A 13,344-nucleotide genomic window follows, 5' to 3' on the forward strand; every position below is an offset into this window, starting at 1 on the left:
GCAGTGCAGAGGGGAACGTCACTTGTGCCCCTTCGTAGCCAGGTGAAGAGAGGACAGGTCAGGAGAGAACGATGAATAAAGACATTTCATGATGATCCTTTTCAAGAACTTAAAATCCAGGACCTAAAATAAAATTTCCTCATGAACTAAAGACTTACTACACTTATAGTTAATGAGTAGCTTTTCATTGTAATTGAATGTAATTCTATACTTAATTTTGATTGAAATTTTAGATTTTTAATAAAACTGTCACTGAGTGAAGGTCTGCAACCCTAGACACAAGACTGTCGCCCACCCGACCCGCACTTTCTGTCTGTTCTTGCCCCGGCAGGAGAGCAGGAGGTGTCTTGGAGAGTCGTGTCGGGCTCTGGAACGTGTGCCTGCCCCTCCATCACGAATCCCCGACTCCTGCCCCCACTCCTCAGTCTGGGCGTTATTAGTCACTTTGTCTAGTCAAGGTGTCAGGTGGAAAAAAACCTGGCACATTATAGTGTTTCTAACATCAGTCACAGGAGGACTCTCTTTAAATGTTTAAACAAGCAGGTATCTGTCCCTTTTGTTAGTCTAAATAAATAAAAAACAAGCAAGTTAGTGGTTCTTATTTCTTGGTGCTTATCTAAGTTTCCCAGATACTTAGAAATAGGTTCTTCAAGTTTCACAGCATATCTGTAATTTCACTATTGCAATTCTGATTTTACAAACTAGGAGATTATGTTTTCATCTCCTTCCATGTCTGTCATAAAGTAAGTTATTTGGGCCTTTGCTGTGCTTTCCTGCAAGTGGCAGAGCTTCGGGTGTCTTCCTGCCCCCGCTGGGTGGGTGCGTGGCCTCGGCTGTGAGCGGCACCCGGGGCCAGACGCGGGGCTGCGTGTGCGGGAGGCTGCTGCTTTCCACGCCCGTGCTTCAGCCTCTTAGCCTGTAAAAAGGGGTTTGTAATGAGAGTTTCAGGATCATTCTCAGAGTGTAGAGACAGCTGTACTGGCATACTGTACTGGTGTATTTCTGCTACTAATATATTCCTGAATATGATTTCTTACTGAAGTATTCTTTGAGATACATACCAAACCATTTTAAATTTGCTCTGCGGAGTGGTGAAAACTTAGTTTGAGTGGAATTTGAGGCCAGAATGATGTACTGCCTGTGGGCACTTCTTGGTGCTTCTGGCATGGAAGCCGTTGCTCTCTGTCTTGTGGTGGAAACATTAATCACATTTTTTTTTCCTTTCAAATCATCTGGAAACCACCTGATGCTCTTTATAGATGCCCTGGAGCCTCCCACCAGAGAGCTGCCCTAGAGAGAAGGAAAACTAATAAAACTCAGACAGAGACTGAGAATGAAAGTGGAACTCCTGTAATAGAGCCTCCAGGTACTTTATCCCCCGAAATGGACTGTTCAGGGATGGGCATGGTGCCCGCCGAGCGGTCCCTGACCTCAGCGTCCCTTCCCGCCTGGACCGAGGAGCCCGGCCTGGACAACCCCGCCTTCGAGGAGAGCGCCGCCGACAGTACGTGCCGCCACCTCGTCCTCCTGTCCTCCTGTCCTCCTCCGTGTTCAGAGCGGGTGTTCCCTTCCTCCCTCTCCCTCCTCTCCCAACGTGCATTCTATTCCCCTTTAAAAACTTAATTTTGAGATATAATTGACACACCACATAATTCACCCTTTCACAGGTACAGCTCTAACAGTTTGCATTTTAAAAACAAACACAAAACTGACCCCTGAGGAAGGGGATCCTTCTCCATCCCTCTTCTGTTCCGTCTGTGAATCCGCTGGTCGTTAACCTGCTGCTTAGCGTTCGCGTGTTCAGAAGCGTGTTGCTTCTTGACTAAGAACACGTCAACATCAAGAGCAACAAAACTGACACCCACATTCAGAGCGCTCGCCGTGCCCAGCACGCGCCAGGCGCTTTACGTGCCTCAGCTGACGACATGCCCCGACAGTGCTGTGAGGGCGTTTGCAGCAGGGAGAGGGCTGAGTCTCGGGAGGTTAACAGGCCAAGCTCATGCAACCGGGGAACATCTGGATGTGTATCTGACTAGTGCCCTGCTCTGGTGGCTGCCACTAGCCGGGCTGGACAACTCACTAGGAATGAACAGAAAGCTGTAGTCATGGATCTTGGGCGTCTTGATGGTTGGCCCCAGGTTTACTTTTAAATATAATTTTTTTGAACAAATTTCAAATCTTACTTCAAAGTCAGAGTTTCCCTGCTACCACCGTAATCTTTTCCCATCTCCTAAGGCTCAGGTCAAGACCCACCTTTCCCTAGAGCCTGCCGTGACTTTGCTCACCCCCATGGTGATTACACACCACAGAGTCGTTTCTGTACGCTTCCTTGCGTTACTTACCTTCTTCCATGGCCCAGACCTCTTACCAGTTAGGACAGGATGACATTCTCTTAATAGTTCTTCATCAGGTCACTGTCATCCCTCGTGATCTGACATGCTGTAGCTAGTGATTATTTACTGATCACCTTTGGGAGAAGAAATGTTTAGATGATCTTAACATACAGATTTTTTTTGTCATTCTGTTTTTCTTATCCGACGGTATTGCATAGTTTTTAATCATCTGCTAATATACGATGATTTATTTTTCTGAAAATAATCAAAACATCAAATGTTTTTTCTTTCCATCTATTTTTCTTTCTCACTTTTGACTCGGCAGCCACACAGCAGCCACTCAGTTTACCAGAAGGCGAAATCACCACAATTGAAATTCACCGGTCTAATCCTTACATTCAGCTAGGAATTAGCATTGTGGGTGGCAACGAAACACCACTGATTAACATTGTCATCCAGGAAGTCTATCGGGACGGGGTAATCGCCAGAGATGGAAGACTCCTTGCCGGAGACCAGATTCTCCAGGTACCAGCTTTAGTTATTCTGTTACCTCGTGCTCTTTGTTCCTATCTGTAAGTCTAACGCAGCCCTGTACTGTGGAACCTGAACTGCATATAGGTTAGTTTTACTGTCTTTATATGCAAAGCAGATCAGAATTTATTTGTGATTTCTCTTATTTCCCATGTACATGGAATGTATTTTTTTTTTTCCCTGCCTTAACTTTCAATCCTACATGTGACTCCGCTTATGGGGCCTGGACTCTCCAGGCCAGCTGGGCCCTTCCTGGCTTGGTGTCCGGGGCTAGCTAGTTCAGGGCCGCCTCACCCATGCTGAAATCCTCTTCTCCCAAGTTCACTTTTCTCATTCATCCATTACCTTCATTGTCTAATTTATCATTCTCTACTGATTACTAAAATCTGGGAAAGACAGACCATGTAGCACCAGTTACTTGTGATTTATACCATGGAGTTTAAGGTGGAATTCAGACATGATACTTGTCTCTTGTTGACCCCCTAATAATGCACACCACTCGTCAACACTTGGTACTACCCTCACCTTCCTTCCTCTTTCAGAAGAAATAGCTATTCCCAGAAAAAAGCTAGCTTGGGACAAGGTGATGTTTTGTTAGAGGGCATGTTGAGACGGAGGGGAAGTGGGGTAAGAATTCTGTACAGGACTGGAGTTCTCTAGACACTGGCCTGGATATTTGAGTCACACAAGTGTAGGTGATAGTTGAAGCTAGAAGAAATGGTAGCTTTCAGAAGGAAATGGTAACTTCCAGAAGGAGAGAGAAAACATATTCATAAGCAAGAAAAGGTTTCTTCCAGGAACCCAAGCTCCAGGACTCGTCCCTCCTCGATTCTCGATTTTGTTATTTGATCCTTCAGCATGATCTGTTGACACCTGCCCCGTGTTTCCATTTTCTCGTCTCCCTCGTCATTCCAGGCCTGCACTACTCACACCTGATTCAGTAGAAACCGACAACATCCCTGCCACCCAGCTCTCTGCCCTTAAATCCAACATGATCACTGCCAGTGTCTGTAGCTCTGCTTTCCTTGGGGAGCATCACTGAGCATTAACATCTGACTAGAGCATCACGTCCAGATTGATTCGTACTCAAGGCCCTCCATGGCGTCTTACACAGCCTGTCATCATCTTAAGCCTTTCCTTTTGCTTAAGGCACAGCAGCTCCTTATTCTTACAATGTTCTAGGTGCCGAGGATACAGCTAAGAGCAAAGTGTCCCCTTGTCCTCATGGAATCTGTAATCTGCTGGGAAAGCCAGACATAGCGATCTTCCTGCTTCCAACTTCTCTCCGCTTCCCAGCCTGTCCCGTCATGCTGCAGTTTGTCCACCTTCATCCTTACCGCTTTGCTCAGCCCTTCTCACCCATTCTGACCTCTCCTTACTCTGATCGCTGACGGCATTCGTTGCTTTACTCCTCATCACCTGGCACGTAGCACAGTCCACTATTTACAGGTACTGTCTTTCCATGACGACGGCAGCCTCCCTGATGGTACCGACTGTGATACAGATTTCCCCCAGTGCTGTGCATGTGATGCGCACAGGAAATACTTGCTGAATCAGTGAAAGAGTGGATTTGGATATTACATCCTGTCAGGAGTAGCCATCTCCATTATTAAAACAAAACTTAGACCCTCTAGTTTTCCCGCTCCCACTGGTATGCTGCCCCTCGGGGTGTGTTATTTCCACTTGGCACTCGGGCCCCAAGCACTTCCTTCACTGTCCTTAGCAGAGCTGATACAACTTTCAAGCAGTGTGTTTTTTTGTTTCTTGGTTTTTTTACTAAATACTAGGAAGAAATCTGGGGTACAGGAAGCATAACCCATCCCGCCTACGTGCAGTCAGCTTCCTGACCCACCACTGACAGCCACGCCCTGTGTTTTCTAATAAAAGCCACTTACCGTGTGACTGTATTTGCTGTCATTTTATGGCATTAGTACTCCAGCTGCCCGCGGCCAGCACACCTTACCTGTGCTCCTGACTCCCAGCTCCTCATCTGATTCTGCTGGCTCCCCTGACCTTTCGACACCTGCGTGGTGCAGACCAGGAGAGCTGGGTTGCCGAGTCTGCAGCTCGCAGAGTATTCTTTCTCTCTCCCATTTTCTCCCACCTCCAGCCTTCCTAGTAATTTAGTATACAATTCAGTTTTGTGTTTTGTTTTTTGTACCAGTGATGTGCTAGCATTATTAACATTTTTATCATTTCTCATTTTTTCCCTGAATTTCAAAGGTAAAAACAAATGCTTTATTTTTATTTGCATTTCTTTGAATACAATTGAAATTAAATAGTTTTTCAGGCTTTGCTTGCTGAGTAGGCTTTTTACTCTTCTATTTTGAAGGATTGTTTGGTCACATAACTGAATCTTTATAACTCAGAACTGTAGTTACCTCACAGTGTTGACTATTTTGGGAATTAACTCAAAGCTGTAAATTTACACTGTAGAGAGTCCAGTGCACTGTCACTGTTATGGAGGCATACATATTAATAACTCTAGTAATGGTGAGCTTAAATCCAGTGTAATATTCAAATTGATAAGAAAAGGATGAACACATGACCTGATTAATGAATTCAAAAGGCTCTCTCCTCCTGTGAGCCCTGACTTCTGTCGGCCTCAGACTGGTTCACTGGAGTCAGTAAGTAAAGCCACACCCCTTGCCCAAATGTCAAGTATTTACAGTCATTCAAAAGAAAATACTTTTGAAAAGACTGCTCTTGGGAACTTTTTACTACCTGGTTATCTCCAACTTTATAAGCTACATAAATAATACAGTAAGCCAATCTGAAAATACTCAAGAGTCATTAAGATAATTTCTTTCTAAGGCCAAAGAGCTAGAAAGCCTTTGCTTTTATTTTAGCAAACTATATTCAGTAACAGGGTGTGGCTTTGGTTTTCCCACATTAAACATGCACACCCGTTACTCTATTAAATAGTCTCTTTGAAGAGGAGTACCACATACCTTCAGGGCCTTGTGTGATGCAGCCTTTTGACCAGCTTGAAGAAAAAAAATACTGTTATAAATTACATCCATGTCACTGTGCAGAGCATTATTAAGAACGGGTGTTAGCAGTTTGATCCCTCATCAGTGACAGCGGTATGGTCGGTTCTGAAGGAAAATCATCACAGCCATGTGCTGACTGCACTGGTACAAAACACATCAGCCAAAGGCAGAGGTTACTCTGCTGTGCTGTTGGCGCAGGACCTAGAGACAGTGTTTTATTTGGTCTCTGCTTTCTCTGCGTTTCACCAGCAACCACACATTCATGAAGGAAAACCTTCTTCCAGTTGTGGGCTATTCCACACCTACTTCACAAGGTTAAGAATGAGGCTACATGTTTGCACATGGCTTCTGGATTTCAGCCAGACATTTCATAAAGTCTTTTGTGGTGTATCTGAATAGAGGAAGGAAAATGTGAACCTGGAGATAGGTAGCTTTTTAGCTAAATAGCCATAAATGATGATTTTTGATTAATGGATTCATGTCAGACCGGTTTTAGAAACCCCCTAATTCTGTTCTTGACCCTGTATTACTCAGTGTTTTTATCAAGGGCTTGCATGGCCACCAAAGGCACAGATATGGCAGACTTGGGAGAATAGGAGGTTTGAGTATGACATCTGTGACTTTGATGACTGAATTTTTAAAGATGTCAACAGGCTAAAATGAACAAAATTCAAGTTATTAGTGTTCAAAACTATCAACCCTGGATAACTACAAAAGGGGAGGGCTCGCTTCACGTACATTCATGTGAAAAAAGAAGTAAGGGTTTTAGGTGAGCACACACCCCTAACCCAGAGCCTGTCACATGACTGGTGTGCAGCACGCTGGTTTCCCATCAGTCTCATCTCAGACAGATGGGGAGGAACTCTGACTGTGATAAATACTAGGGGTTGTGCTGACCTCTTCTCTAAGTTGGTAAATAACTGAAGCTGGGTATGTCTTAGTGATGTTACATGCCCAAGGATCAGTCACAGGACTTGCTTCAGGGTTATAAAGCTTAGTAAATAAGTATTCTGTATTAAATTAATGCTTACTATATTAGATGTTACACTTGTGTGCCAAAGAATCAGGGTGAAATTATAATTATCTGCTTTTCCTTAAAGTAAACATCACTCATCTAAAATGAGGTTATGTATTTGTGATGTGCCACTTTCTTTCAAATCTAACTCAGTTTATTTTCTGTAGTGTAAGTGTATTTCATTTGGAAGAGCAAATTTGTCACGCAGTATAACTTCATTTTCTGTTCCACTAAATCTAGACTTTCGTTAGCAGTTGCCATATCTGATGTCTTTTTATTCGTGCTCATCCTGACCCTGTGAAGTAGAGAGTAAACACATTTCACAGATGAGGAAACACCCAGACAAGGTCTATAATTTGCTAGAGGTGATCCAGTTAGTACGTGCTAGAACCAAGGGCCCTAATTCAAGACTATCATGAAAGCCTTAACTACTATTCTCTGCCTGATGCTAGTCATTCTGAGTTAATTTTAGGAATTCTATTTTAAAATGTCTCTGGAGTGCTTTTCTTTGTAAGTAATGATTGTCAGTTTCACAATGTTAGTTTCCTCTGGAAATGTTATATAAACATCCTTGCAAGTTGGGAAAATAAGACTGTCCCGCCTTGTCCTCCACTCCGCTGCCAGGTCAACAACTACAACATCAGCAGCGTGTCGCACAACTACGCGCGGGCGGTGCTGTCGCAGCCCTGCAGCACGCTGCAGCTGACGGTGCTGCGGGAGCGCCGCTTCGGCCGCGCGCACGGCCACCCCGACGGCGCGCCCCGGGAGGAGGTCTTCCAGGTGGTGCTTCACAAGCGCGACTCCGCGGAGCAGCTGGGCATTAAGCTCGTGCGCAGGACCGACGAGCCGGGCGTCTTCATCCTTGACCTGCTGGAGGGCGGGCTGGCAGCCCAGGACGGGCGGCTCAGCAGCAACGACCGGGTGCTGGCCATCAACGGCCACGACCTGAAGCACGGGACGCCCGAGCTGGCCGCACAGGTCATCCAGGTGAGCCCCCCGTGCGGCTTGGACCACCCCACCCTTCACCCCCCGGCCTCACCATCGCTCCGAGGTTGTGGTCTTAGGAGATAACGTGGGAATCCAGGCGATACAGTGTTTCATTGTGGAGTCAAGCCTGGCTACCTCAGTTCATCACAGAGGACTCTACTCTAAAGTCCCCGCGCCTGTGAACTTGTAAGCTGCCTGTTTCCAAGGTCAAGGCTCCGCAATTTCTCGGGCAGTTCCCTGTTTACTCGTTCCACTCCACCCGGTGCCAAACGTGACAAGTGCTGATGTCCACACCCAACAAGTGAGAATGAGGCCCCAAGGGCTGTGGCCCCTGAGGTTGTGGCTCACCTAGTCTCCTCACTCCTCCACTTCACGATCCATAAAAATAGCGGGGAAATCACTTATTCAGAATAACTCTCTATAGTGCCTTTTTTTTTTTTTTTGAAGAAATTCAGAGCACTTAAGACATGTAACATTGTCCTCACGGTATGATAGGTAAGGTTAGTCATCATTGGAGAAGAAAACATGTTTTTAATAACATCAAAACAGATAATTCAGAGCATCATCCCAAGAAGATCTTCAGGTCCTGCCACATGCCTGGCAGGTAACGTGGGTGGAGGGTGATGCCACATGTGGGTTTTTAAAGCACAGCACTACAGAGGAAATCAAGTGATAACTATCACTGAACAGTGGAAACTCAGGTAGGTTGACAGTCACTAAAAGTGCACATATACACAGTCAAGTAACAAATTTAGCACTGAAAGAAAACCCAAGTCTCCCTCCCCTTTAACCTTTTTTTTTTTTTTTTTCACATTTTGGTTCAATATAGCCTTAGGAAAACACACTCCCATGTACACACATATGCGCCCACTCACATCACATACACACTCACACACACACAGGCTCACTGCATACCACATTGAAAAGGAGGTTCAGGAATTGGTCTCATTTCATAGACTTGAGGTTTAAAGAAACTGAGTGCCTTTTAAGTCCCTCAAATCAGAGGCAGCGTGTGGGGGCACCAGGAGCTTTTCCTGTGGGTCCCGCCAGCTGCTGCACTGCTGGAAGTAAGTTTACCTTGTAAGAGTGGGGACTGGGGGAAGGTAGAGAAGAAGAAAGTTAACCCAGTTTGGGGGTTTGTTAAACAGGAGAGCTGAATGGACTTTGTAAAGTGAGAAGTCAGGTCAGTAAGACAGGAGGAGAGACACAGATTGACCGTATATGTCACGCAGTGTTAAAGTACTAATTCCTAAATAGACGGTCCACACTAAATCTCTAACCAAAATGTGGAAAATACGGATACACAGGTAGAAAACATTAAAATTTTTTCATGATAAGAGTATTTTATTTGGATTATTATAATCCAGAGAGTTAAATAGCTGCATCATATTTTGTGCTGTAATTTCCCCCCAAACTATAGAAAACTGAAGTTGCTCGTTTTTAAGTATTTTTTGAAAAAGAATTAATAGCCTTACTGTTTGGGGATTATAAAAATAACATGTACTCCATATCTAAAATGGAGCATACTGAAGATAAAATGCCAAAATAAAGAAGTTAAAATCACGTTGAATCTAAACACCCCAGGCTATCAACACCGATGTTTGGAGAACATTGTTACGAACTTGATGTGTTTGTCCACAGGTAAGTCGGTGCACATTCACACGGCAGTAACACAGGCACTCGTACTGTAAATGCTGAGTCTGCAGCTTTCTGTGTCAGCAGCACGTTCTTGCTGTGAAAGTAAGTGCAGACCCTCACCGTGGCCTTTCCTGGCTGCGCAGGAGGCGTGCTGTGCTGTAATCCACTCAGTCACCTCCTGCTGACAGACTCCCATGTTTTTTCATTGTAAGACATTTTGCTGAACTTCCTTCCATACCAGTTTATCCTTCCAGCCGCAGCACGCACCAATTACTCATGAATTAAGGGCATTATTGTGTGGACAGCTTGCATTTTTAAAAATCTTGACTTTAACAATTTTTTTTCGCTGTGTTTGAAACCCTGACATGTTAGATTGTGCATTCTGTTTAAGGTCAGCCTGAACCCAAACGTTGGTCCATCATTTAAATCCTAAATGCCCCCTTCCATCCTATGTGCAGAATTTTGTCTTTCAGAAAATCTAGAAAGATCAAGGATTTGTTTCTGTTAATAGGTTTGCATAACTAGGGGTTTTCCAGTATCGCCAAAATACTAACTGGAGTATTTAGTGGTTCCAAGGAGTAAGCAGTAATGAAAATAATTCTGTACTTGGAAATAAAGTCAGAAGCGGAGCCTGTCTCCGCTTCACGCCGTGCAGTCTAATGATGTGAAGTGTCAGAATTTTAAGTATCAGGATTCTGAACATTCCACTTTTGTATTTACCCCTCAGATCAGGTACCCAGACTCTGTGCTTCAGGAATCTGGCCATATGTTGAGTATATTTCTTTGACTTATTTTGAGGAACTTGGTTGAAGCTCTTAAGTTGAATAAAATGCTTGAATAAGCAAATGTTTTTTCAGTTGGGCATAAAAATTATCACTTATTCTCCAATTTAAGGACTAAAAATAATACAGTGCTGTATGTCAGTTATATCTCAATAAGACTGGGGGAAAAACCGAAAATAGTGATTTCTTAACATTACTCAGTATAATCATGGGGGAGGTCCCCTCCACGTGTAGCATTCCACCACAACTCCTTGAAAGCAGACTATCATAATTTCCCATAGGAGTGATAATGAAATTGGGAATTGTGGTCCTGACCAAGAGTCAGCATCAAATAAATCAGGCCTGTACTTTAAAAGCAAAGATAAAATAACTTTTTAAAATATAATAGATGTGAATCTGTGTTAAAATATAGATATATAGAGATAATGGGTCTCCAAATTTACAGTGATAGTCATGAACTGCTAAGATAATTTAACTCAACATCTCCAGGTGTGTGTGTACTGTATATAGGTAATGTACAAATACAGATCTGGTATCATTCTTCCCAGGACTATTTAAGCTGATGTCCTATTTTTGACTCAGACTTCATAGCAAACATAAACGAAGCTGTGCAGTTTCACTGATGATTACTTCCAAAGTAGCCACCATGGAATTTATTTTTCAAGTCTCAGTGGATTTTAATCAAGTTTTGAATCAGTTCTTCCTTTTATATTCTTTCCTTTGCTCTCTCCCTCACAACGCCGAGGCCAGTCTTGAAAGGGAAGAGAAGCATTAAAAGGAAGCTACCCTTCAAGAAATCATGGGGGCAGGGGAGGGTAGAGTGTGTGCTTAGCCTGCACGAGGTCCTGGGTTCAGTCCCCAGTACCTCCATTAAAAAAATAAATAAACCAAATTACCTCCCCACCCCCAAAATAAATATATATAATTTTTTAAATCATGGGGCGAGAACACGGGCAGTCTGACCGCTTTGCCTTGGTTACTTTGGAGGTGGGCTCGGGGAGGGTTCGTCCCAGAGCTGCACATGTGCGTTTCAGCTGCAGAAGTTTTAAAATACTGTGTCATGAAGGAGCGCCCCCTCTCCCGTCTCCAGGTGCTTGCAGGCACCACCAGGCAAGGCACTGGGGCAGTGACGAGGTGGGGTGAGAAGAGCGGTAAAAATCCCACTGCCTGTACTTGATTACGTGGGAAGCATCACTAATGACTGGTGGCCGTGTGTGTGTTTTGTACAGGCTAGTGGAGAGAGGGTGAATTTAACCATTGCTAGAACGGGGAAGCCCCAGCCGGGACACACTGTCCGAGAAGCAGGAACTCAGAGCAGCAGCCAGCACCACGCACAGCTGCTGGGCCACAGCAGACCCAGCTCACACAAGGTGAGGCACTTTGTGGTTTTTAATTCACCCTCCAAGGATGACCGTTACAAGCAGGTAAGCTTTTAATGAGGGCTGTTACTCTGTTGGAGGAGGTGACCGTCGGTGTTTGGGATGTGAAGTGTGTGTGTTTTGCCACCTTGGAGAGTGACTGCATTGTTTCAGTTCCTCAGCCAGTAGAGTTTCTCTGCCAGGCGATTGTCGCGAAGTATTTGATCATCCAGAAAAATCTTTGGTTTGTCTAGTTTGCTTGCAAGTGGAGTTTATCTTGGGTTGCTCATTTAAATGCAACAGTTGGTTATATAATTGAAAAAGCAGAATGAAGACAATGATTGACAGTCTATACTTAGCAACTGGGCAGCTTGCCTACAACAGAATTACATACATGAATATTAAACATAAATCATAAATTCGACAGCTGTATCTGTATAGCATATTTCTTGGTATAGACAGGAAGCCCACCCTAAATCAGTGACAGTTCCCATATGGTGAGCTTTTTCCATGCTTCAGTATTTCACTGGTTTTATAATACATACCAGGTGATTTATCTGTGTTGAGAATTTTGATACTGTCTCACTTTAGTTGTAGAAATTTTAAAAGGGTGGTACTTTACTGCATTTTTTATATTATTTACTTCATTTTATCCTTCATTGGAACTCAATTTCTGGTAGGCCAGGAGTTTTTGAGTAAATGTTGAGTAAACGATGGTGTTTATTCAGCTATGTGAAAATACAAGCTAAACGTGAGTTTCCAAATTCACCTCTCCTTAAGTGAAATTAAATTGCTTTACTAAACAAAAATTTATCCGTTGGTCTCCTTAAAGCCACAGTTAGTTCCCTGTGTGCTGAAGTGACTTCTTAATGTAAGTACAGTGTTTAAGAGAATAATTACCTTTGGAATGTCACAGGTATCCTAAGAAAGCATCCCTTACAGGCACAACTGTTTCTGGCCCATCAGGTTTATCTGGTTTTCTGAGCTCAAGTACAGACTTGTCACTGGTCTTTGGTTTAGTTAATACTAGTAAGAAATTGTAACCACAGACTTGTTCTCATTTCTGAACCGAAACTGAAATGTATGAAGGAAACCTGTAATTTTGCCTTCATAATGAGGACCGTGAAAAGGAGTTATTGTTCTGAATAGAAATTTGAAATAGGAGTTGTTTCATACAGCTTGTCCTTGCTTTACAAATTATACAGCGATTCTTTAGGGACACACACAGGCGAAACTGATTATTGAATCTTTTATGTCATTGAATTCTGCAGTAATTTGAGATATGTGTAAGAATCAGAAGATAAGTCTGTAGCTTTTTCTGGCAGTTAGTAAAATCTACAGTTTTATATACTAGTCTGTCAACTTATAAAGATGAGAAAAATGGGAGTAAAATTGGCTTGTCTTCAGAATCTTAAAATTCACGTGCATTATTTGCTTTTTTTTAGAATCGATCATACCTTGGAGCTCAAGGTAATTATGCAAATGATGTGCTTACTTACTTTGACTTCCATATGTCAACAGTCCTGAGTTTTTCAGTTCCATAAATAGCCATGTGAAGAAACAGAGGTCCAAAGTTTGACATTGGGATCCAGTGTTTTGTTCACTGTATCAGTTGTACCTATGAAGAACTCTGTATTGCTTTCAGTTCTTAAATGATTTTTTAATTGACTATTTTTAAATGACTGTAAATTTTGCTACCTAAGTTTT

At 43.3% G+C, this 13,344-nt stretch overlaps 1 protein-coding gene across 6 annotated transcripts in view; it reads left to right on the forward strand.

The window, feature by feature from the left end:
• LNX2 (ligand of numb-protein X 2) overlaps positions 1 to 13,344 on the forward strand; it is a 64,452-nt gene that overhangs the window by 44,508 nt on the left and 6,600 nt on the right. For 5 of the 6 annotated variants that reach the window (XR_004141077.2, XR_004141078.2, XM_031465796.2 and 2 more), the window contains exons 3-6: positions 1,260 to 1,504; positions 2,659 to 2,858; positions 7,497 to 7,859; positions 11,509 to 11,649. Coding sequence is in view for 4 of the 6 variants with exons in the window: in XM_031465796.2 (XP_031321656.1) it covers positions 1,260 to 1,504; positions 2,659 to 2,858; positions 7,497 to 7,859; positions 11,509 to 11,649 (949 nt within the window). In the remaining 2 variants the exon portion in view is untranslated. The remainder of the gene's footprint in view (positions 1 to 1,259; positions 1,505 to 2,658; positions 2,859 to 7,496; positions 7,860 to 11,508; positions 11,650 to 13,344) is intronic. The other variant, XM_031465799.2, reaches the window with a different exon arrangement.

Source organism: Camelus dromedarius, chromosome 13 (assembly GCF_036321535.1).
Source record: "Camelus dromedarius isolate mCamDro1 chromosome 13, mCamDro1.pat, whole genome shotgun sequence".
NCBI classification, from domain to species: domain Eukaryota; kingdom Metazoa; phylum Chordata; class Mammalia; order Artiodactyla; family Camelidae; genus Camelus; species Camelus dromedarius.